Source organism: Oryx dammah, unplaced genomic scaffold (assembly GCF_014754425.2).
Source record: "Oryx dammah isolate SB20612 unplaced genomic scaffold, SCBI_Odam_1.1 HiC_scaffold_8, whole genome shotgun sequence".
Lineage (NCBI taxonomy): Eukaryota > Metazoa > Chordata > Mammalia > Artiodactyla > Bovidae > Oryx > Oryx dammah.
In genome coordinates this window covers 27,151,227-27,177,289 of record NW_024070192.1, presented here as the reverse complement: position 1 = coordinate 27,177,289, position 26,063 = coordinate 27,151,227, and the positions used below count along the sequence as shown (strand labels likewise).

General features: G+C 52.3%; 1 protein-coding gene across 1 annotated transcript; it reads right to left on the bottom strand.

Annotated features, from left to right (window-relative positions):
- Positions 1-5,151: 5,151 nt before the first annotated feature.
- Positions 5,152-24,083, bottom strand: USP22 (ubiquitin specific peptidase 22). Its single transcript, XM_040245765.1, has 13 exons — positions 23,737-24,083; positions 15,946-16,078; positions 13,790-13,903; positions 13,201-13,302; positions 12,654-12,823; positions 11,433-11,580; positions 11,022-11,127; positions 10,770-10,928; positions 10,000-10,126; positions 9,150-9,241; positions 8,416-8,478; positions 7,806-7,955; positions 5,152-7,490 (listed from the first exon to the last, which is right to left on the bottom strand). The coding sequence occupies exons 1-13, from the start codon at positions 23,872-23,874 to the stop codon at positions 7,448-7,450; spliced, it is 1,545 nt and encodes a 514-aa protein (XP_040101699.1). The 5' UTR covers positions 23,875-24,083; the 3' UTR covers positions 5,152-7,447.
- Between the last annotated feature and the right edge of the window lie 1,980 nt (positions 24,084-26,063).

The following is a 26,063-nucleotide window of genomic DNA, read 5'->3' as shown; positions in this document are numbered from 1 at the left end:
CAGCTACATAAACACAAGATTATGCAAACCATTCATCCTGCATCTCCCCAAACTGCCTGGCACCGCTACATGCACCAAAGGTTCACACACGCATTCCTGGAGCTGCAGACAAGAAATACATTCCCTCCCCCCATCCCGTTAAGAGGCCCTGTCTGCTTCCCAGACTGGACCGTTTCCGCTCTGGACCCTCCTGCCTCCCCACCCTGGTGTCGCAGGGCTGTTCCTGCCATAGCAGTGACGGGAGGGGCTGCCCCGCCCTCATCCTGGGTTGCAAACAGCCAATGTGTGTCTCTGTCCAAATTTCCCTTTATAAGGCCACCAGTCACTCTCATGACCTCACTTGATCATGTCTGTAAACCTGCAAATAGTGTCGCACTTAGAGTTTCTTGGGGTTAGGACCTCAACCCTTGAGAGTGGTGGGGGGATACATCCTGCCCCAAACATGGTTCTTCCAGAGTCCACCTCCGCTTCAGCTGTCTGAAGGCAGAGCTCTGACCTGCTGTTCAGAGGGCCCCCTGTGGCAATGGGGACGGCCTGGTGCAGCGGCTCTGGGCAGCCCTGCTGGATGCCGGCAGAGTCCTGGCACAGCTCTGAGCTGCACCAATGTGCTCGTGACGTGAAGGTAGGCTTGTTCCAAAGGTGTGCAGACACCCCTTCCCTCTGCAGCTCTCTGAACCCAAGGAGAGACTTCTGAAGCAGGGGGTAGGGGAGGAGTGGGAGCTACTGAAAACACAGAGAAATGCATGCCTGACTATATAGCTTTCCACAGAGAAAAATCTTTTGGTCAGTTTTTCCACTGGTCTTTTGTATAAGCTTATGTGGGGTTTTTTGGCATCCTCTCCCCCCTTGCCTTTTTAAGACCGAGTTTCCTTGCTGGAAAGAAAATCTGAAACTTTAAGTACCATTTTATCCATGTTTTCTGTTCTGATGGATGATTCCTGCTACTTGCTGCAGCTCCAGCCCAGTTCCTGGGGTACCAATCCTCACTGGCCTCCTTGAGGCCACCCCGTCTCCCAGGCCCAGAGCTCAGCAAGCTCTTCTGAGAAGGTAGGGATGACAGAGTCTGCAGCGACTACTCAGCACTCACCCACTGTGGCCACTTACTGTGGCTATACCTGGCCAGCAAGGATGAGGCAGTGGGTCAGCCTGGGCTCAGCCCAGCTCTGCCTGCCTGCCCCACTTCACCGTCTTTAGGTCCAGCTTTACTGAGATGTAACTGACAGGTAACACTGTGCAAGTTGATACATGGCACATTTACACCTTGGGATATGCTCTACATGGCGTCAGGAACACCTGGACCCCCAACCACAACCCTTCAGACCCCGTGAGATGATCTCTCATGTGACACAGCATCACAGCGGGTCAGTCTCACCCCTGAGAGTTCATGCCTTTGGCCAGCATCTCCTCCTTCCCCAATTCCAGCCCCAGGTGACCACCACTCTGCACTTTCTCTAAACACTGGTCTCTATGCCTACCCCTCTCTACATTTTTGCAAGAGCTATTTGCAACATACACCTTTACTTGATGTCAGTTAACCCACAAGCAGCCTCACTTCATTTGGCTGTCCCAACTTCGTGTCGCTGTCCCATGATCCATCAATATTATTTTTGTTTTAGAAACTCAGTATCTTAACAGTGATTAAAAATAAGAAAAACGACACCGTGTATATTTACCTTCAAGTCTAGAAATAATTTTCTGTGTGCAGACCCAGGTCCAAAGAGCTTCCTTCAGCACTTCTCGTGCGAGTCTGCAGGTGATGAATTTATTCAGTTTGAAAGTCTTTCCTTTCTGAGATTTCTTCTGGGTATATTCTGGGAAGCCAGTTTCTTCCTTTGAGCACCTCAGAGGCATTGCTCCACTCTCTCTGGTTCCCAGTTTCTGATGAGACAGCTGCTAGAATTCCCACTTTTGTTTCTTTGCAATGTGTGCCTATAAATAATGTTTTTTAGCAGTTTGAAAATGTGTCCTGGAGTTTTCTGCTGTGGGCAGGTTTGTTATTTACCCTGCTTGGGGCTCTCTGAGAAAGCTTGCATCTGCAGTTTTTTTGTTTTTCATCATGCTGTCATCCTTTCAAACTGCCGGGTACTGCCCCTGGGTACTGCTGGGTACTGCCCCACACTGCAGGCACCCTGTTCTTTGGGCTTCCGCCCCGTCCCTCGCTTTGGGTGGTCCCAGCGCCGCCTCCCTCAGCTGAGGCCAGTACACGCCCTTGTCACACAGCGCCATCACATTTGTCCAAGGTGTCCTTGTCACCATGATCGGGTCTCCTAGGTCTTTCAAAGCAGCTCCCCCCACCACTCCACTGAGGGCCCATCTGTTCCACATGGTTTCCGAGGGCCTTCAACACATTAACCCTAATGACTCAGAATCTCCACTTGGCAGTTTCAACATTCAGGTCATCGGACTCTGGCTCTGCTGCCCTGTCTCTGGCAGGAAGCTGTTTTTACTTGCTCTTTTGTGAGTCCTGTGCTTTTCTTACCGAACACCAGATCTGTGTAGGACGCCAGAGACTGAGATACGAAGTTTCCATGCCTGGCACTGGCCAGCCTTTCTCTGCCCGGCCCTCAGTGAGGGGCCGAGTTGCTGAGTCACTGGCTGAGTTGGCTGGGTGGTTGTTGCTGGGATCACCCTGGGGCCCCTGGCTTCACCCGCCCTCGGGGTCATGCTCTCAGGTGGGAACGGCTCCCCAGTTGCTGTGTGCCTTCCTGCCTCCCTCAACAGTGCACAGTGTGTCACTCAGCGCTTCCCCCCATGGGGTCCTGTCTCGGCTGCTCGCCACCACACCCCCCCAGAGCAGGAGCCCTCAGCGTCCCGCCTGCTGGAGCCTCAGGGCCACACTGACCCTGCTTCTGCTTGGAGTCCACAGATGCATGGACCATCTCTACTGCATGGAGCATCACTTTGGCCCCCAAGCTGACAACGTCCTCCTGCAGACTTGTTTTGACTAGTTGCTACTTTAGTAACAGTGAACTAAATAAAGCACGATTTTGAAAAAAATGTACAAGTGAACTTACTTATGAAACAGAAATAAGAGTCACAGATGTAGCAAACAAAGAAGGATAAACTAGGAGATTGGGACTGACATATACACACTCCTGGACAACTGATAAGGACTTACTGTAGAACACAGGGAGCTCTACTCAAACTCTGTAACGGCCTACATGGAAAGATAATCTAGAGAGTGGGTATATGCGTATGTATAACTGATTCACTTTGCTGTACAGCAGAAACCAGCATGACACTGTAAATCAGCCACATTCCAATAAAAAAGCAAGTAAGAATTTAAAAAATTATAAATACATGAGAAACCCCCAAACTCATGGGGCCCCCGATTTGGTGGCGTTTCCAGGGATTCCACGGTCTGAAGCAGGAAGACAAGGTGCCGCACCCCCATACGTCCCGTGTGGACAGGCAGCCCTACTGACACGTTTGGGCATGTTAAGTCCACCTGCCCACACTGGCAGCACATGGCTCCCAGTTAAAGCGAGACCTGCAGGAGCACAAGCGTGCTGCACGACCACTGAGCCTTAGGGCGCATCAAGAATCCAGCAGGGACCCCGGGGCACCAGCACAGGTGCTACGAGCACACTGACCTCATCCCCCTTGAGGGTCCATCCTCCTCCACAGGAAGAGCCCCTGCTCGGGCCGAGCACGACGCGGACCCAGCAACCACACGGCCCGAGCGCCCTGCACACATGAGTGCGAGTGTGCGGCCGTGGACACGCACGGGCAGCGGGCGTGGTGGCTCCAGCATCCACACGCACCCTGTGACCAGGGTCCTGAGGGGCATCCCGAAAGACAGCAACAAAGGGAAGTCCTCACTCCAAGCAGAACTGAGTACTGTATCTCATCACCCACCTTGTCAGGAACGAGACTGGCCACAGGTACTGACCTATGTGGACGCCTGGGGCAGCGCCAACAGCTCGCTGGACTGTTAAAAGACTCAGAAGGAACAGGATTAAAAGGCCAGAGACAGAAGATGTGGGTGAGGACAGACCTCTCAGGTCAGGAACAGATTGTGCTCACCAAGCCCGACAGGACACTCACCAGGTGGATGAACCTGCCTGTTGTGGGTGCTGACGGCTCACTGCCCCCACGCCATTGCTCCAAGGGCCCACAAACAAAGGAGCCGTCAAAATGGGGTAGTGGGGGGCTACTGGAACAGGCTCCATGTCAGGCCCCGGGCCGAGCTCACCAGTCAATCCCGTGGGATGCCTGCCCAGCCCAGCTCCCAAACCAGCTCTGCAGCCTGGAGGTCACCTCCCCTATCACAGCAGCAGGTGGCCACCTGCTGGCTGGCCAACCACACAGGGGTCAGCATGTCTTTGTGGGATGGACCCATCTTCTGGACTCGGCTCCGCCTGCCCTGCCTGTCCAAACTCCCTAGGTCCCGACACTCCAAGAGCCCGACTGCTGAAGGCACGACTTCCAGGACAATTTAACACTTTTAACCAGACCACGGTCAGAGCGCACAGACCTCGGAACAGAGGGCGAAAGCTGGGGCAGGAGTGGAACACTACAGCTTTATACCAACAACCCCGTTGCAGGTCTTCATTCCCGGCCTGGACAACTCTGGATTGAAGGTCTAAGACCCTGGGGCCAGTTGGGGGCGGGGCGGTGCCTTTCTGCAGGGATACAGCAGTGGTCCTGGTTAACGTGGAGAGACTGGGGGGTAAGGCACGGACGGCTACTCTGGACCCCGTGGACTTCCTGGCGCTTCCTATTTCCGCGTGAGGGAACTCAAGAAGACTGCACCTCAGGCATCTTGAAAGGGACGCTTCAGAAATGAAGGGTGGATGGGCTAGAGGGGCCACAGCCCATGACAAGCGCAGAGTCAAACAGCACTGACCAGGCTAGGGATCTCCTCTGCTCACTGACTCACACCTGCCACCTGCTCAACAGCAGGGTGGCCCCCCACCACATCCCAGGTCCTGTGCTCAAAGTCTCCAAGGAGTCCTGCATTCAAAGCCCCTCAGGTGACATTAAATTCAAAATCTGACGGACCACATGGCCCTGAGCCCCAGGCTCAAGTCACCATCATGGCCAGGATGAGGAGACGCAAACGACACGGACTTCCTGGCCCAAGGCAGGTCAGGGCTGGAGCAAATGAAGGGGCTCGGGAGGGCTCGCAGAAATGGGAGACCACCAGTCTTCAGAATAAAATGTAGCTTTATTACGACACAGGAAAGACTACAAGCCATTAGGGAGGAGAGGAGCCTAATAGTCCCTCAGAACAGCAAGGAAAGGGACATGGAGACATCCCCATGATAAAACCCACAGCACGATCACTGGCATCTTGTTCTTATGATTTTGCTGTCAAAGTTACAGTAAATCAGTTACCTGAACTGTCAAAAGAACGGCAATTGGATACGATGGGAGCATCTACACCAAGCAAGCTACGACAGCACGAGTGTACACACGGCAGAAGGGCAAGTCCCAGGCGCTCTGGTGCAGGCAGGAGGGCCTCCACTCCCCAACTCAGGACACCCCAGAGAGAGCCAATGTCTCAGAGACAGTCACTTTGATACATGAGTGTAGGAGGAGGGGTCACCCAGGAGTCCTCCGTGGTCCGGACGTCAGCGCGAGTGGTTGTGAGAAACGGGAAGCTATTTCCAGCAGCTGCATCAGGAGCTGAGAGAAAGGACTCCCAAACGCAGCCTCTGTTCCTGCCATCACAGCAGGACCTCGGCACAGCCGAAGCACCACGCCCACCCCGCCTCCACCCCACGTGGCTCTAACAGTCAAGGGGCGATCTTGTCAGCAGACACAGAGGTAAGTGCTCAGAAGACCAGGCCAGAGGGAGTAAAGAGCATTAATCCGGATATAAAAATTCAAAAATAACATTTAGAAAAGAGAAACCTGGCTTCACTGTCTCCCCATCCAGGAGCTATGGACATGAGTGCAGGACCCAGAAGGGGTGCAGGGAGGGACAGAGTGACCCAACAGAAACCCAAAGCCAGAATATCCACTCCGTCCCCACTTAACACAGAGGCCCCAGGCCCAAAGCTCCATAGTCACCTCCAGCCCAGGGCCCAGCCCGCAAGGCCTCTGCCCAGAGCCCTCAGAGCAGGCATAGTGCACGGGCCACGCACGGTGGTTTCTGAGAACGGGTGCCCACCGCATGTCTGATGATGCTCACGGCTGTTTCAAAATAAGCCGAGCAACTTGTGTTCCTGGAATACAGAAACACAACCAAGTGACCCTGGCAGGCGCTTGGGCTGTATCGGTCGGGTATGCTGTCTCGACCTAGGAAGCCCAGCCAGCACCTTCCACCCTGCACAGCAACCACGCTGCTCCTGGACCTAAGCAGCTGATGAGCTGGACCCAGACCACTGCCCGTTGGCTGAGAACTATGCTCACACCTTTACAGAGTGAAAAAGGTTAACACCCTGTGACATGGGAAAAGTATGTGATATTCGTATTCCCACGCTCCTGTAAACTTCTCCTGAACACAGCTCCATCTGTCTATGTGTCAGCTGTGAAAGAGACCACCTGGCCCTCTGCGGAAGGTCCGCGGACCTAGCTGCAGGGAATGTGTTCCTCTCCAGGAAGTAGCCCTCACAGTTCAGGACAGATGGGCGTGTCCCCGTCTCCAGGCTGGACTCTCAGAATGGACAGTCTAAGTCAGGGTGCGGACAGACGGGTGCATCTGCCCCTTCAGCCCGTCCCACCGGCTCTGTCCGGTCGTCCTTCCTGCTGCAAGAGAAACAAGCAGAACGGAAAGCAGAGACCACCCTGCAAGGTCCCCCGATGCCATCCAACACGTCCACTGCCCAGCAGCGACTGGGAGAGCTCGTGGGCCAGGTGGCCAGGAAGGAGACACAGGAGAGAAGCAGTGAAACCACCAGATACACTTGAGTTACTTAAAGACAGAGACCCTACCCTGCCCAGGCCGCTCCTCACCCGCGGCTCTGACTTGGACACGGAGGTCCCTGGGGAGGAGGAGTGGGGGCAACAAAAGCAGCACCAGTGAAGAAGCAAGACCCACTCTCCAGAATCAAGGGACAACGATCTAAGGTTCAGTCTGAACTCGGTGATTCATTCACATTACCATCACTGCATTCATGAAATTCACGATCATGGAGGAAAGAGAAAGAGAGAATAAGAAAACGCCTATTTCTAGAAAACAGGGAGGTCCTTCCGCATGCAGGACAACGCTGGCGTCTGCAGGACAGACAAGCTGGAGGCTGCGCGGGGCTGTCAGCTCCGCAGGCTCCGGGCCCTGGATCCCCGCTATGCAAACTCAAGACCTCAAATTCACCAAGAAAGAGATCGCGAGGCCTGCGTCTCCCCTCGGCCCGCTCTGAGCCCCCAGCCTGGAGCCGCTGGCACTCCAAGGGGCATGGGAGACACGCGGGCACTGCCTCCTTTGCCCCCAAGCCCTGGGCCCACCTCCTGCCAAGTGTCTGCACAGCGTGGCCCTGGGCGTGCGGGGGCTCCCGCGGAGCTACTCGTACTCCAAGAACTGCTTGTGGTAGAACAGCAAGTACCTGTGGAAGAGAAGACAAGCTCACCTCCCACCCGGGGTGGCTGTGGGGGACCTGTCCCCGCAGAGCTGAGGGCCCCAGCCCACGCCCCAGCCTGAGACCGCCCTCCCTTGGCTGGGGGTCCCTCTCTGAAGAATGCCTGCCCTAGGTCCCACCCACCCAGCCCTCTCAGGGCCACCACGGAATCTCAAGGCTGCCCCACTGCCTGGAACTCCAAGCCCAAATGCTGTCAGGGTCACAGCAGGTCATCTAGGCAGAAGCCTCCCAGATGGGCACAGGGGAGCTGCAGTCAGGGGACCTTGGACCTGCGGGACGCACCCCTCGCTATCCAGCACATCCGCGATGCTGGCCTTGGTGATGATGGCGTCATCACATTTGAACCACTGGTCCTTGTGCTGTCGGATGAAGCTGGTGTAGTGGCCGCTCTCCAGGGTCCCCTGGTGGTTGACCACCGCAAACAACGAGTACCTGATGGAATAGCAGCAGGGACACAGAGATCACTCAACCCTGTCACCACCCAGGACCACAGTCCCCATAGGCAGCAGCCCAAGAATGAATGCTGACGGGGAAGGGTAAGGGGACAGGCCGCCTGGGAGACACTGGAGCGGCTGCAGCCTCCCCTCAGCCACCAGTAGGAAGGATGAGAAAGGAGGACAGGGCCTAGTCAAGGTGCTGGGAAGGTCAGGCTCCTGCAAAAGGAGGTGAGCTTAAATGCAGGTAGGGGGAGGCCCTGCCCTCACAGAGGAGGGGTTGCAGCACTATAGGAAGCCAGCCAGTGACCAGAAGACACACAGCCTGGCCACCCCCTCCCCATGGCCAGCCACACACACACACACAGTCTCCCAGGCAATGCAGGTGGGGCCTCCCTAAGGCCCAGGGCCCACTCTCACTCAAGACGCTGGCCCGCCCGCCAGGTGGAGCCACTCACTTGTTGTCATTGTTGAGACTGTCTGTCGGCTGCTGGTACTGTCCGTTCATCCTGCTCTCTTTGCTGTAAGGACAGCAGCACACTCAGCCTCGATCAAAACGTTAACTGATCACCCTCACCAGGGACTTGCGAGCCATGACTATGTGGCTTCCACGCATCTGGTTCTCCCAAAAACTCTGCCTCAGGCAGAGACGGCCTCCAGCTTACAATGAGGAAACAGGCCCAGGCTGGCCAAGTGGACCATCCACACCGAGGCACAGAGCTGGAGTCAGCCAGGACCCATGGTTCCCCCAACCCATCCTGTCTCCCCACTCCACCCCTTGCCAGGGGGTCAGCCTCACTGGACCCTCCGGCCTACATGGGCTCAGGTCTTTGCTGCTTCGACACCCCCCACAGTCGTCCACCACAGCAGCCCTCGTCTGGCACACTAGTAAGGGTCTGGGTGTTTTACGAAGGTAAATTTTAAGTGGTCCAGAAAACAAAGACTTGAAAACAAAGCAAATGACATCTGCAGCTGCAGAACCACCCTGCTGATTTGTATCCCACCCCAATGCGTGCGGCTGAAATGCTGTCGACGGGCAGACAGCCCCAGTCTCTGCCAGTGCTATGACAGCTAGTTGGAGGCCAGCCTCTCTCACACGGGGAGGGGTCAGGGGCTTCCATGACATCAGGGCTCACGGGGCCTCACCAGGGACCTGGCACCACCCCCGCCCGACTATGGACAGAGGACAAACCTGGAGGCCATGAAGGGGGTCATGTCCAGCTCCAGGGGAAAGGACACGTAGGTGGTGATCTTACGCCGGAGTTTGGCTGAGTGTTCAAACCGCTGCAGGAATGGAGGGATGGGGGAGACGGGTTAGGGCTCCTCCCATCGTGTCTCTGGGGCTTCTAACATGCCTTCCTGTGTTTTCTTAAGTGCCCTGATTCTGCCCAGAGCCAGAGCTCAGAAGTCACAGGACAAACCCCATGGGGCTTAGCCCACCACCCCTGAAACAATGGGCCTGACGACACGTGTCGACATGACATAGTGTGTGGCAGGAAAAACGGAGCCCACGCCCCATGCCCTGTGCCCCCTGCCAGATAGGAGACTTCCCCACAAAGAGGGACACTGGACCACTAGCGAGGCAGGGCTGGGGTTCTGGGTTGTCTTACACCTTTAAAGGTCACAAAATGGAAGAATAAGCAACATAGACCATTAAGAAATGCCCAAGAAGAGCAAACCCAGCAGCCCTGCTGCTATTTTTTCTCAGCTCATCACACAGGACTCACGCTTGTTACTAGCCCTTCACAGAAGGCCTGCTGACCCCAGGATTAGACCTTAGTGCAAAGGGTCTTTGCTTTTAAGTAAATCAGAAAACTTGGGGTGAGGATGGAAGAATTTGGAGGGAAGGAGCGGTAAACCCCTAACCACCCTGACCCAGAGTAACTTGCTCTCAGTTACAAAATAACTCCTTTTTGACTCACAGCAAACCTCCCGACAACAGACACAGCAGCCACTTACAGGAGGCACTGGCCTATGTGCGCCAGAGGCCAGGCGGGCACTGCACACCCACCTCGGGCCCGGGACGCACTCAGGGAACTCACTTTGAGGTGGAAGCAGGCCACAATGGGCAGCTTTTTCATGGTGAGCTGCTTGGTGGACTCTTGGTAGCTATGGCAACCACTGCATTTGATCTTGGCACTACTTCCTAAGTGCTCTGGTCTGGTAAATCTGCAACATGTCAAAAACATGCACTTTTAGTTTAAAAAAAAAATGAGAACGCTAAGAGAGGAAAGAGAAAAGTTTTTTTTTATCATTTTCAGTGGGTTCATTTTGTTCCTAAACACATGCACAACTAAGGATGCTTATGACATTACAATGAAAAAAAAAAAAGTTACTTCTTCCTCTTCTCTATCATAAAGAATTCTCATCCTAAGTAATGATTTTCTAACTACTGTAAGACACAGCAGTCAAATTACTCCCTGAAAACTGAAAACCAGCATTCACACAAAACTGTATGTGAGTGGTTACTAACTGCAGCTTTATTTGTAAGGGCCAAGAAAAACCTGGAAACAACACAGATGTCCTTCAGCAAATGAATGGTTAATCCATGCACACTGCAGAATACTACTGAGCAATTAAAGGGAAGCAACTGGTGATACACACAACCTGGATGAGCCTCCAGAGAATTAGAGTGGAAAAGTCAACCCTGAGAGATTAAATGATGTACAATTCCACTGATACAACATTCTTAAAATGTGCCCCCTCAGCTCCTATGTGGGAATGTGGGGCCTGGGGAGGTCTGGCTTTCTCAGGACTCCCCCCAAGCAGCCACAAGGAGGGCCCCCCTGCCCATGAGGCATGGCCACCTCACCTGCGCAGGCAGTCGGTGAGGGTCGTGGTTCCTGACACATGGCTCTCCCCATTTACCACACTGCTCTCGCTTCCAGGGCTCAGTGGCCAGAAGGGGGTGGAAGAGCCAGGGAGGTCCAGGCTGATGTCCCAGAAGGGGTCGATGGTGGTGGAAACCCCACTAGGAGCAAGCAGGGGCACATGTGAGCAAGGACGGCTCTGTGGGCAGCAGAGCGACAAGGCCCCAGAATCCTTGGGTGGGGAGAGCACTTACTGGCACACCTGGCAGGTGACATCAGACTGCAGCCCTCCTGTGAAAATCTGGTCTATGATACAGTTGCAGTGGTTCGGGTTGTTGGCCTTCTTCCCATTATCGTCACCTGGGGAGACCACGGCTCTGTGACCCTGGGCCCCAAGGCAGCTTGCCATCAAGCCGCTGAGCCTAGGGACAAGGTCGGTCCCCTAGGGCAGGTTGCGGCAGGAGGGCCTGGACCTGCCGTATGTTCTGTTTTCTCCTCTTGTTTCTCCCTAAGAAGACCTGCCTGCCATCTATCTGACACTGAATGTATCTCACGTCCAGTAACTGATCCAGGAGCAGCCCTGTCCTCACCCCTGCTGGGCCCTCACTTTCGCAGTCCACACCCCTGCAGAGCCCACCCTGGAAGGTCGACCCCTGCAGCCCCACCTTTGCAGTGCCGGTGCAGGACATCCAGGGCCGCGATGAGGAACTCGTGTGCATCCTGCTGCTCATAGCCTGCCAGGTGCCGGGCGTGCGTCCACACTAGGTGCAGCAGCTTGTACGGGATGTGGGGGGACCGGTGCCCCGAGTAGAACTGTGCAGAGAGAAGGCGCGGCATCCTCGTCAGGAGCAACACAGAGGCCCCGTGTGCACACCCGACGCATGGGCCAAGGTGGTCGTCTCCTCTCCTTCTCACGCAAACTGTGTTTTTATTTGGAGTCTGCACATAAGTTTTCTCCATTCCCACCATCCGTTTTCTAGAAATATGTCAAAGTGATGAACTGTGGCAAACTTTCATCGAAACAGAGAGGAGGGCATGCCAACCCACTCCAGTACTCTCGCCTGGAGAATTCCACTGGCACAGGAGCCTGGTGGGCTACAGTCCAAGGGTCTGCAAAAAGTTGGACACAATGAAGCGACTAACACTTTTACTTTGGTCAAATGTGAAAAAATGTAAAAAAAAAAAGCTGTTCTGTGTAAACTGTACCCCCATAAACCGGAGCCTAAAAAGCAATGTGACAAGATGAACTGACCACCAACAGTGCCTGAATGAGACCCCCACCAGACTATTCCAGCCCAATGATACCACTCAGCTTGTTCACTCCTGTAATGCCAGCCACTGCTGGCAGGCTGCAGGAACATGGGGACTGGATGGGCCAGGCCAGGGATCACGAGACTTCTAAAAAGGGCCAAACAGTGAATAACTCCAGCACCGCAGTCAGGCAGGCTCCAGGCAGCCGGGGTGCAACAGGGAAAATGAGAGGATGCCATCAAAGGCCTGGGGCCAACACCTGAAGACACCTGGGTCCTTACAGCACCCGAGGAGCAGGACCCTGTCCTACAGTCAGCCCCTGAGCCTGGAGGGTCAGCTCGCGAGCCCATCAGGGACAGGGACCTCTGGTGACACAGTCAGCAAGGCTGGCAACGAGACCCACCGCCCTGTGGACAAAGCGGCAGGTGACGGATGGGGGCTGGGGGTGGTAAGGGGGCCAGCGTCCGCTGCTCACACCCCGACTATGGCAGCAGTGAGCCTCTGAGAATGACGCCGAGTCTCTCAGCTGGAGACCCTCTTGGGAAGAACACGTGGTTTCACAACAGGGGCGTATATGAGATGCCCACCACAGGGGAGGTGACAGAAGCCCCCTCTGACCCCTCCCTGCCCCGCACCTCCTGGAACAGGGAGGACATCTCGCAGACCAGGCAGGAGCTGGGGCTCTGCATCTCACAGCGGTGCCGGTCAGACAGGAAGAAGTCGCGCAGCAGGGGCGTGTGCGTGAGCGCCTGCACGATGCAGTTCATGAAGCACGTGTTCCCCAGGTTGATGAGGCCGCGCAGACCTGGCGGCAGAGGGCTAGGTCAGCCGGCATCAGGACCCCGCCAGCCCACGGCCCCGCTCGTGTGAGAAGAACGGAGCCTCTTTCCAAGGCTTGTCCTCCTCTTACAGGAAAAGGCCCTGAGGAGTGCTGACCCCAGCATTTGGCCTCCAACTTCAGCATCAACCATTCTGGCAGAATTGCCTGAAGGCCTCCAGTAACAAGGGCACAGGTCAGAGAGAAGTCTCCCTGACAAGCTGGCAGCTACACCGCGTCCCCTGCAGTCTCGGCAGGGCCAGGGAGACTGCTCACACTCACACGTGCTTCCTGAAGAGCCCCACCCGTGGGCTCTGCTCTGCTCGGCACACCCCTAAGGCCCCACCGGGCATGCGGCCACCCACCGATGGTGCAGTTGGACGTGATCTTCCGCCGCTTGGGGTTGTGTTTCAGCAGCTCGAGCTCCCGTTTGGTCGGCTCCCACGTTGAAAACTTCTCCCCGACACCTAAGCGGTGGAGGGTGCTGTTAGCTACACTGCGTGTGTGAACCAGTGTGATGGTGGCAGTTTATTAGGCTGTGTTTCAAAGACGGGTTAATGCAGGGTCCTTCTAAGACCCTGTTCCAGACACTTCAAGGAGCGTCCTTCAGAGAATGTGCCCTGAGTAAGCCACATTCCCGGAGGAGAGGAGAGCAGGACCTGTTCAGAAGGGTGTCAGCGGTCCTGAGACCTGCATCTCCTCGGCCTTAATCTCTGAGTAGAGGGACTAGGGCTGAACCCCTCGGGGCAGTCGCAGGCCTGTGAGGACTCAGGCAAAAGCATGGGTCCAGGAAACTGTGGGCACCGCACTGCCTCCCTGGGCCCCTCCAGAGCTTGCAGGAGGGACCAGGCAGGTATGGGGGCTCCTCCCCTCTACCCCTGTGCCCGGAGAGAAGAGGGGCAGGGGATGCAGCCTAAGACACAACCAGGCTCACAGAGCTCCGGAAAGCCAAACCTTGCATCTTCCAAGCTTTCCGCTGCTCCTCTTTGGCAATGATCTCTATGTCTTTGTCATAAATGTAGTCCTGACACAAAAAGCAGTAGATGCCTCCGTACATGAGCTCGATGGCTGAAACAAAGGGGAGAAGAAGCAAAAATTAAAGATGGAAAGGCACAAACACACACGTAAGCTTTCTAGGCAGCACTTCTCTAACCAGAAAATCCCACTGTTACCAAAGGCTGTGCCCCCGCTTCAGACAGTGTGTCCAAAGCAGGTGAGGCAAGTGAATTCTCCCTGGAAGCTCCCGCAAGGGTTGAGCAATCTGAGGGAGAAAGAGGTGCCATGTCCGTACTTTACAAAAGACCCAGCCCCTCGGGGCACCAGGACCCTCTGCCTTTCCTGTGAAACAAGGGAAACTTACATTCCTATCAGCCCACAGAGACTCCCGGGACCAGAGCTCTGTGACCCGCCCAGCAGCCCTCACTGTGCCAAGATACAGGCAGCACAGCCGCCAACCCTGACCCGTGACACAGACACACACAGACACACAGACATACACACACACAGAGACACACACACACACAGACACACACACACACAGACACACACACACACACATGCTCTTCCGTAAACATGTAAACCTGGAGCCCCTGAAGGGGACAAACACACACCCCCTCTTCCGTAATTTTCCGTAAACACAGAAACCTGGAACACACACACACACATTCTCTCTCCCCCGTAAATATGTAAACCTGGAGCCCCTGAGCCGCGCGCACACATACACACACACTCTCCCTCTTCTGTAAACATGTACACCTGAGGCACCTGAAGAGCGTGCACGCGCGCGCGTGCACACACACATACACACGCACACGCTCTTCCGTAAACCGCATTCTAACACAGCAATGGGCGGGATCTTGCTCCTGTTCTGTGCTTTTGTCTCTTAAAACAAACTTTCTAAAACTGACTCATTCTGGCAAAAGTAGAGGCAGAGCTTATCAAGCAGGCTGATAACGTGAACAAATACCACGTTTCTAAAGTGACTTTTGTAGACGACACTGGGTTTCAGTAAGATTCTTCAGTCTTTTAAGCGTAAAAGTGTTCCCACTTTTGCACAGCCCTCCTAACCACAGAGACTCTCAGCCCACATGTGAGAGCCCTACGTGGGTCTGGTCTGAGAGTCATACTGCACGACCCTTGTAACCACAGAGACTTGCAGCCCACATGTGAGACCCTACATGGTCTCGCCTGAGAGTGAGATGGAATGAAGCACGAAGTTCTCTACCACACACCAGAGGATCCTACCCCCCACCATGACCATCAGCCCTTCTCTCTGGTCCCTCCAGGTGAGATCCCACTGCTGACTGCTGGCCCTACTGGGCGGCCACCCACCCATAGCCTATGAAGCACCATCAGTGTCATTGGCTCTCCTTCCGAAAAGGCCAGTTAACACCTCGTCCTGGGCTGCCCCTCCCCCGCCTGGTTCAAGCTCTCAGCTAGAGATGAAGCACGACCTCTGGAAATGACTGAGTTCGGATGCCATCTCTACACCGGAAGACTGGGTCACAGGAAGCTGTGTTGTAGGAAAGGACTTGTGGCCTGGACCTTGTGAAAGTGAGTTCCTTACAGGAATCCTCACCACCTCACCATCGTTTGACAGAAAACACAATTCTCAAGGAGAGAAAAACTTAGTGACAGCAGTCAGAAAATAAAGACTAGAGCAAAACTCAGCTTCATGTTAACCCCATCTTGATGCCAGCACCTCCAGCCTCTCCATGAACAAACAAGGCAAATCCCTCACAGACAGCGCTAAACTCACCCAGTGCCCCCAACCCCATAATGACACCAATAAAGCTGCATGGAAGGCCTTTGCAGATTTCTGTCTAATCTAACACCTAACCATGCTTTTCAGAAGGAAAGACAAGTCTCCGACGCGCAGGAAACGCACTCTTCAGAGAAAGTCGTCCTTTAGGGTCACACAGCTCTACGTGACCTCAGGCAAGCGGGACAGTAACACTTGGGGGCTCAGTTTCTCTCCCCTCCCCACAGGAGTTCCCAGGAGAGCACAGACCACTCCAGATAAGGGCAGGCTCCGGGGAGAGCGGACGGTCAAAGAGGCGAGTCGGGAAGATGACCCCAAAGCCCCGAGGCGTGCGTCAGGAGGGTCTCACCCAGGTTGTGCCTCTTGGACTTGGCGTGCTCGTGAATGTGCTTCTTCGTGAAACAGCCGAAGAAGACGCAGTGCAGGCAGGAGTGCAGCCGGTTCAGGTGGAGGCCACACACGTGACAGACGCACGACTTCGCCTACAAGTCAGAAGAGAGAATTGGGAGCCCGGGTTCTCAGAGGCACCGGAGCAAGGTGACTCCGACAGGTGCAGCTCGAGAGGAAGTGGGAGCCTGGGCTTCCTCTCAAGGTCTCTCCACCTAAAAGATCTTTTCCTTAATCTTGTCAGTTGACCCAAAAGGCACGTAGGTCACTTAGCTCAGACTGGCTTCTCGAAAGAGGACTCAGCCCAGTCTCAACCACCAATCCGAAGCCACTCAGACCAAGCATGTGAAACTTCAGGAGCAGAAAAGGTCTTTCTGCACCCGAGGGCCCCTCCACCCGCAGGGCACCCGTAACCAGCACACCGTTTCAAGTTTGATATTCCACAGAGACCTCAGCAAATCTATAATCAATCAACAGGGATATGAATCAAAGCAATACACAGAAACAAGAAAAAGAATGGTTTGTGGGTGAGAACTATACCACAGAAACCTGAAGTTTTATAACCTCAGCAATCATGAGCACAGTGGTAAACAATTCTCTTCCACCCAAGTATCTCTCCCCTCCCAGCAGGAAGCCCTGCTCCAGGGCAATTCCATAGGAGTAGGAGGTTCAAGGGAGAGACTTCTGAAATGTTGCAATACAAGAAAAAGTAATTGTATCTATTTATTCTGCCAAAGATCAATCTAAGGAATTAACTAATTCTAATTGTTCTCAGTAACACAAGGGAAGTTTTAAGTTACATAATGGTTGCTTGATGTGTAACAATGAAGGCTTCCCAGTAGTCTGGAAGTTTTCCTTTTATAAAAATAAGGTTAGGAACAGACTTCTGGAATCTGTTTACTGCTCCCAATGGCTACAGATGTAAAGAAAAGATTAAAAGGTGTTCCTTGTTTTTATCACTCTGGATACATTAAATGCATGACCATGGTTTTATTAAAAAAAAAAAAAAAACTCTTCTATGACCTTAATAAACACAAAATCCAATTGTTTATATAATAATAATAAAAAAAACCTCAAGACCAACATGACTCTTAAAATATAAGCATATCAGGTTAAGTACATAATTTTAACACATTATTTCCCCTTAAAACACACACAAGTTTTAAGAACAGATAAAAATTTAACCCCTGAATTTTAAATCCAAATCTGCATCACCTGTTCTTTTGCAGCACCTCCCAAAAGAAAAATCTGCTGAAAGAAAAAAGGCATCAAGAATTTTAGCTACACTAAAAGGGAACTAACTACAAGAATTAAACACAGGCAGATGGGCTACAACTAGAAAGAAACTGGTCACATCCTTAAACTATGAAGATCAGGGCAAGAAGGCCTGAGGTAACAAATACACACACACAATTTGACTAAGTCTTTTTCACACACAAAAAGCCCATGCTCAGGACTCATTGTAAGACCCTGATTCAGATTTTACAACTGGGGCTCCACTGGCAGGCAGTCCCAAGCACGAATCCATTTCTCATAAACACCAAGGATTTGCCCTGAGTAAACAATTCTTGGATTAACTGGTGCTCCGCAAATAAAAACAAACACAAACTGCACCTCTTACAAGCCACTGACTCCAGCTGATGCTGATGGGCCTGAGAAGGAATGGGAGCTGCTTTTGGAATTCCGTGAGGAAATTCTCGGAGAAGGGAATGGCACCCCACTCCAGTACTCTTGCCTGGAAAGTCCCATGGATGGAAGAGCCTGGTAGGCTGCAGTCCATGGGGTCGCTAAGAATTGGACACGACTGAAGCGACTTAACAGCAGCAGCAGTAGCAGAGGAAATTCTGGCCCAATTTGAGAATAAAAATGAGTAACAAAAGGAATGGATTATACACCCAACAACAAAAAATACCCAAGTCCACTCTGAAATTATACCAACACACACACTGCACAGTCTTTTGGTGGTGTTACATAAATGTAACAATGTTTCTAATACCACCATCTGAACAGGACTGCAACAGCTGTGGGCCACCAACATTTCACAATGGTTCATTCATAGTACACAGGCTAGGCTACTTGGCTACTGTAAGACAACCAATTGCTGCTTCTTTGTTACCAATACAGAATTGCTACTAAGAACCTCTTCTGCTCATTATCTTTTCATTTTTTATGTCCAGTTCCACCCCCTCATCAGCCTATAATTTAATCAGCCACACCTGTGTAATGATTTGATCACTGCCTGTTAATTGTGACTACATAATAAAGCCTCCATAAAACCCCTAAATAATGGTGTTCAGAGCGCTTCTGGGGAGGTGAATGGATCTCTGTGCTGGGGGATGCACCCCAAACCCACTGGGACACAAGCTCCTCTGCTCTGGGTCCCCCAGATCTCACTCCAAGTATCTCTTCATCCGGCTGCTAATCTGTGTTCTTCATAATAACCTTTACAATAAACATGTAAAACTGAGTAATGTTTCCCTGAGCTTTGTGAGCCACAGGAGGGGAGCAGAGTCTTATGACTGGAGACTCAAGTGGGGGTGTCCGCTGGAACCTGCAAAATCAGACACTAACTCCAGGTGGGCACAGTCAGACTAGGCCAGGTTTGTGTGACACCCAGTTGGTGTTGGTACAGACTGGACAATTACTTGGTGGTGCTGGAAAGCATGTCCAAATAATTTAGTGGGATCACAAACTTCAGAGTCAGACTGACTTAATTTCAAAGCCCAAACTTGGCATTTAATCTGCAACCTTGAACAGGCCAGGAGACTTAACTACCAAGGCTACCTAAAAAGTGTAACCTGAGTTCCAAAATCAACATGTAATACTGTGAGAGATGTTTTATAAGATGAAAAACACTATGTAAATACAAAGTAGTAGTATTAGAAATGAGAAATTTGTGAACCCAAGAGATGTGGGACCACACAAAGTCAAAGGCCACACACCTCGGCAGAAGCAAGACTCAGGCAAACACCCACCCCCCCACCTCAGTACTGACCACCTCAATCAGTCCTTAATTCACTTTTTGATCACCTTCCCCACTGTCAATTACAAGTGCCTCCAGGGAGCCACTGGATTCTCCTAGAACCTCATGTAACCTGCTGGTCCCACTTCATTCCCTAGAACCTTCAACAGGTGATGAAAGTGACTGACAGGCCCACTGCCAAAGGAGCTGCCAAGGTTAAGATGAGGCAGGTCAGCTCAGTCCCTAGAAACCAAGTTCTCTTATTTGTACCTCACCTCTCAAAATCTGCTGGACACCTGCCCCCTTAAGTATGGGTGCTCAAGACAGTAAAACCTTCAGGAAAGACACAGCACCACTCCAGATCTTGCCAGAGGATCAAGCTCAGGTCTGATGGAGCCTCTGAGTTGGCTGCCAGCTTACAGGAAATAGAACAAAACATGGAACCTAAGCCTGCAGCCAGCAAATCCAGACCCAGGAATGATCCTGGCAAAGCCTGGAGCTCTTCAGCAGGTCCCTGTGGGAATGAGAGGGTCAAGGAGACGGAGACACAACAGCCACACTGGGACAGCACCCAGGGAGGATGGGCGGTGGCGGGGGGAGGCGCTCTGACCCTGCACCGGCCACACAAAGCTCGGACCTTCACAAACAGGGCTCAGGATTCCCCGCAAACCTGGAACCACAGCTGTGAACCCTGAGAACACATCAGAGAAATCCAAACTGAGACACATCCTACAAGATACCTGATTAATACTCCAATACTTCTCAAAACCACTGCGGTCATTAAAAACAAACAAAAGGCAAACCTGAAAAACCATCACAATCCAGAGGAGCTGAGGGCAGAAAATAGGGGAGAGGAAAGACAAAAGGACTTCCCTGGTGGCCCAGTGATTAGGACTCCACTGCAGGGGGTGCAGGTTCAATCCCTAGTCCGGGAACTACGATCCCACAAGCAGAGGTGACAGAGGAGCCTGAGGAGACATGGACTAAATATCTCCTGAGACAGGATGAGAGAAGAACTAATCAGAGCTGAATAAAGTATGATCTTTAATTAATAATAATATATCAAGCTTGTGCATTAGTTGTGACAAAATGTACCAAAGAAATGTAAAAACTTCACCATCAGCGAGATACAGGACCTCTCTGTATTATCATTTTTTAAAAAATATTCGCCTACATTTTGGTTTTCCTAAATAGATAATCATATCTGTAAACAATAGGATTTTTGTTTCAGCCCCAACTCCCAATTCGTTATAACTTTTTGTTCCCATATATTGTCTAGAACTTCCATTGTCACTGCTGTTATTTAGTTGCTAAGTCGTGTCCAACTCCGCAACCCCTGGACTGGGGCCCACCAGGCTCCTCTGTCCATGGATTTCCCAGGGAAGAATGAATACTGGAGTTGCCATTTCCTTCTCCATCTGCATTACTTCTGGTAACTTTTCTGTAAATCTAAAATCTGAATCTAAAACTACTGTTATTTATTAATCTGCATAGAACTAAACACACACACACAAATAAGCAAAAGTGGAAACCAGGAAAATCAGGAATAAAGTTGTGGATTGTATCCATGTGGGCAACTGGTTTTAACAGTGAATTAGTCTTGCTAAATGTTACCATAAGGATAAACCCCAAAGGTTCTCTATTTTTCACTACAGCAGGTTAATCTACATTACCTCAAAAGGAACAATGTTTTCATTTTAGATCTTTTACTTGGAACTGCCTGTCTCCTGCTCCCTGTGAGTGCTGCAGTGCTCAGGTGTAATAACCTAATTCGTCAATAAATAAAGCACAAGTTAATTCCTCAAAGCAAGAAGTTCTGAAAAAGAAAACCTGATACCTAAAAGAACGGACATATCCAAACAATGAACTAAAAACCAAAACTGAATGGACAGGAGACAGCTGTCTGCAGCATTCTCACCATCATCCAAGTGCCTGGTCGAAAAAGACTAATCACTGCAGTCAGTAACACTGGACATTTAACAGCTAAATCTACCATCTATCTACCAGATGCTGTATGCTGTCACTCCAGGTATTTTGTCTAAGCCAGTGACAGCAGAACTGTTACTAAAGATGATTTCTACTAAAAAGTTCAAACATAAGAGATTCATTCAGATCTCCGACTCTAGAATTGAAGCAACACTGATTAAAAGAGGTGACCAGTAAGAACCCTAAACCTTTTTCTAAAATACACAGTCAAATAACACTGACTCAAGATAAATAAGACCATTTTCCATCTTAAATGCCTCCCTCAACCAAAGGCTTGAACCATGCTTCTAAAATATTGACTACCCAGAAACAAAAAGACAACGTCTCCAGCCCCCTTTCTCAAAAAACCTCTCAGAGATTTCCAACCCAAAGGATTAGGAATGCTGTCACCAAATGTTGCACTGAGAAGACTGCAAAAGTAGTTTGCCATCCCCCAGATTACTGTCCAAACTACACCAGAATCAGTAATGGCCCAAGAGTGCTGATGCTTCCTCACCTGTGGTGAAGTATTTCAGTAAAAACACTTATTATGACTACAAAAAGGGCTGTGTTTTTTGAGGACAAGTTGCTGGAAAACTTCAGAATCGCAGAAACAGTTCAGAGAGAGAGAAATCACTGCTTAAGAAACACTACCTGTCCCCCCACCCAATGTCTATATATTTAAATATAAAACAGACGGGGCTAACTCATAACCACCAGGGGAACTGAAAATCTCTGCTGTCCTCATTGCTGGTTTCCGTCCGTCTTCACATACGATCCCTCAAACGGCAAGAACCACGCCAGAAAAGCACAGCAGCACGGAGTCCTCAATTCTCAAATCTGATCGAGCCCACCAAGAGAAGAAGCAGAGTTTGGATACAGAAGTCATAACCCACCTCTACTTAAAGGAGGGTTTGAACTCCTGTAGTTGTTACACTATAGCTTAGACTTCCCCTGTAGCTTCTTTGAGCAACTTCAATGAAGTTTAACTTAGGTTTAAGTATTTTATAGGCAACTTTTCAGTGTTAAAACCAAGCTACTAAGCTTGCACCTCTTCTGAGAAACCTCTGCAAATTACCAAACGGACATTACTGTTTCTCAAACCAAACAGGATTCTAGAAGTACAGGGAGTCCCCAAAATTCAGGGAATAATGGATGGAGGACACAAGGATTCCCTGGCGGTATACGACCCTAATGCACGGCAGCAGGACAGACCCGAGTTCTGAAAGAGGCTAATACCTCACTTCTTATCTCTCTGCAGCTCAAGTTCTCACTAGCGAGTAATACAGACGTGTGTCAACAATTTTCAAACTAAGCAATTAACATTAGAAGATTAATCCAAGTCACATGTAACAACAACAAAAATGAATCTTTCCTCAGGAAATTCGGCAAAGTTAACGAGGGGTTAAACTTTACTCCTTGAAGCGATAGTTAAAAATTACACATCTTAACCAACAACATGGAACAGTAAGTAACAAATTATCGCCTTTACAACAGAACCAACCAAGTGATTTATTTTAAAGGCACACAACTCCATAAACAAGAACCTCATTCCCATCCTAGTAGAAGCCTGTTTTATCTCCGATTTCAGTTCATCCAAACAGTTCTTCCCAACACCCACACTGATAAAAAGAAAGAAAACTGGTGCTTAACATTCCCTACGTGCTCAGCAGATGTTAGTTTTACCATAAAAAATGTTATTCAAGGTGGACATTGCCTAACAGCGCCTGCCCTCGGGCTGCGAACTGCAAAATCGCCATACACGGAACAACATACTTTCTTCAGGTAGGAGAGGGAATAACGCCATTTTCTAATTTCCAAATAGCTAAGAAGCCCAAAGGCAGGACACCGAGTACAGCTCCCTGGGGGAGGCGCCCGCGTCAGATAGGAAGCACCTCGGCCCCCAGTGCCGTCAGACGGGCCCCCTTTACACGGCTCCTGCGCAGCGACAGGTGACCTGCAAATCCCCTCATGCCAAGAGCGACGCGACTCGAAGCGCAGAGCCAGCGGCGCTCCGCATCCGCGCTCGCGCACACCTGGAGGGAGGGGCCGCATCCTGGAACGTCCCTGAGGACCTGGGCCGGGGGCGCCCCGCGCTGAAATGGGGGGGGGGGGGGGTCTTGTGGACCCCGCGACCCGAGGGAGCCCCGCGCTTAAGTGGAAGAGTGGGGGTCCCTGCTGATCTGGGCCGGGGAGGCGCCCCACGCTGAAATGAGGTGGGGTGGGCGTCCTTGCGGACTCTGGCCCGCGCTTACGTGGAGGGGCGGGAGTCCCCGCTGATCTGGGCCTGGGAGGCGCCCCGCGCTGAAATGGCGGGGTTAGGTGTCTTGTGGACCGTGCGTCCTGAGGGCGCCCGGCGTTGAAGTGGGGGGGGGGGGGGCGTCCTTGTGGACTCTGAGCCCCGCGCTGAAATGGGGGGAGGGTGTCCTTGGGAACTCTGCGCCCAGAGCTGAAATGAGTGGCGCGCGTCTCTGCACACCCCAGGCGCGTGGCGGCTGTACTCGCGTCCCGGGGACCCCGCCCGACCTCTAGTCCCCGGCCCAGCGACCCCCAAGTACCCTCCTGGACCGCGGAGAATTAGCTCAGCGTGGGCGGCACAGGCCGCACCCTCCGCGGCTGCGTCCCCGCCCCGCCCCCACCGGAGGGTCCCCCAGGACACGCCCCGAGCGGCGACGTCGGAGACCCTCCCCCTCCCACCCGGCAGCCCCGGGAAAGACCGCCCCCAACGCCCGCCCGCGCCCACCCCGCCCCCGCCGCCTGCGGCCGGCGGGGGAGGGGACGGCGGAGGCGCGACCCCCGCCTCGGAGCCGCGCTGCCGGGGCGCACCTTGCGCTTGCGGGCCTCCGCCGAGCCGCTCCACACGAAGCACTGGTAGATGGCGCGCAGGTTCTGCTTCCAGTTGTCCACCTTGAAGCTGCCCAGGTGCGCGCAGCCCGGCGGCGTCACCACGAGCTCCGCGTCCATGGCCTCGCCGTCCGGCTCGGGCCGGGGCGCTGACGGGGACGAGGACGACGCCAGCGCGGCGCGAGGCTGCAGGCGGCCCGGCTGATGGACGGGCCCAGGACAAAGCAGAGCAGCGCGACTGAGTGGCGGGCACCGCCCGCGAGGCGTTTGCAGGTCGCCGAGGCCGGGGCGGCGCTACGTCATCGCGGCCGGCGCGCGTGCGCTAGGCGAGCCCCTCCCCCACGGGCTGGCCCGGCGGGGGTGGGGCTGCGGAGGCCCCGCCCCGTCCCCCCGCCATTGGTCGGCGGAGGAGACTTCTGACGGGAATTGGTGACTTCCCGCCGTCCGAGGAGGGGCGCGGGCGGAGGGGAGACTGGGCTGGTTTGCGCCGGCTGGGCTGCCGCAGGGACTGGCGGGCAGGGGAGGGCGGTTGCTGGGCGGGGCCTGGTAGCGGTCCGCTGAGCCGGATCCGGTGAGTTCGGACTGGAGCTCCATGTAGTCAGGGCTTCCGGGTAGGAAGCAGAGCATCACACACTCGCGGACTCGGTCCGGTTGGACCACGCCTCACCATCCCGCTGGGCAGCACGTTCGCAGCCCGGGGAGCGCGAGTCCCGCGACCTCCGAGCGGTCCTGTCCACCTGCGGGCCGGCCCCGCTGGTACGGGAGTTCCGTGAGGGCAGGTACGGGTTTCTCGGGGCCGGTCAAATGCGCCCCGCGCAGGCCCGCATCCCGAGAGAAAAGACAGAAATAAAAGATGCTGTCTGGCAGCTGGAGCTCGGGGCCCGGCGGCATGGGCCACCTGCCCGCCGCCTGCTCGGCGAGGCCTTCCTTCCAGCCTGTTGGACATTACGACCCCCTGCCCCCCGCCGCAATCCTTCATCTCCTTACCCAGAGAACTTACTCACTTTAAAAAAAAAATTAACTATTTAGCTCAGTAGCACGAAAACTCCATGATGGTAATTATTTTTCTGTTTTATTAAAGTCTGTATCCAGCAGTGCCCACTGGTTATATGGAGGTCTTAAAAAATAAATGTATAATTAGCTAATTAACCTAAAGAAACTTTTATAGGAGAAACTAATGCAGTCATTCTCAGACTAAAACACGAGTGAAGGCACATTACGGCTATGTTAAAGGAGTGTCATCTAAAAAAAGTGAACTCTGAAATTTTAAGTTAAGAATTACAAATTCTATGGGATTCATCTCTATTAATGTTGCATATGATGAGTATTCCAGTATTGTTGTTCTTACGAAAATGACTCGGTTTCAAGAATATGCCCTTAGAATTCAGGCCCCTAATATCAAGCACATTTTTTATGAATTTGGTCATCCAAACATGGGAGAATTTCTATGCTCTCTACTTGAATTATAAGTAATGATTTCAAATGCCCTGTAATCAGAACAGCCTTATACATAAATAAAAGTAAAGTACAGTATATCCTTGGAAAGCAATTCCAAACTGAGTCACAGTTAACACTGTTTAACACAACTTTTTCTTTTCCTAATGGGAAAAAAGCTGAGAACATGCTAACTGACCATTAACAGGCAAATGAATGACTCAGTAAACTGTTGACTAGACTTTGTAGGGAACGCTACGCAGCTGTTAAAATGGATGACGTAGGTCTCTTAAGTGCTAGTATCGACGTTGTGCTGGGCTCTGTCTGTCAGACGCCCCTGGCTCTGCGACCCCAAGGACTGCAGTGCGCCAGGCTTCTCTAGCCATGGGAGTTCCCAGGCAAGAATACTGAAGGGGATTGCCATTTCCTTCTGCAGAGGATCTTCACCACTTAGATGGAACCTGCATTGGCAGGCAGGTTCTTTCCGTACTGAGCCATCTGGGAAGCTGATAATAACAACACTCATATGGAAATTATATAAGATACATGAATAAAGCAAGTTGCAGAAAAATACAAGTAGTATGGTAATATTTATTGAAAAATAAGACTGTATGTAGGTGTATATTAAAGGGCTGGAAGAAACAAACAAACCCATCAATCATAGTTAATATCTGGTGAGGGAGAACTTCACCTGTAATATTTGAGTTATTTTATAATAAGAATTAATTATATATTATTTCATACTTAAAAATCACTAATGGGGCTTCCCTGATGGTCCAGTGGCTGACTCTACTTCCAATGCAGAGGACTGAGGTCCATCTGTTGTTAGGGAACTAGATCTCATGTGCCTGCAACTGAAAGATCCTGCCAAATAA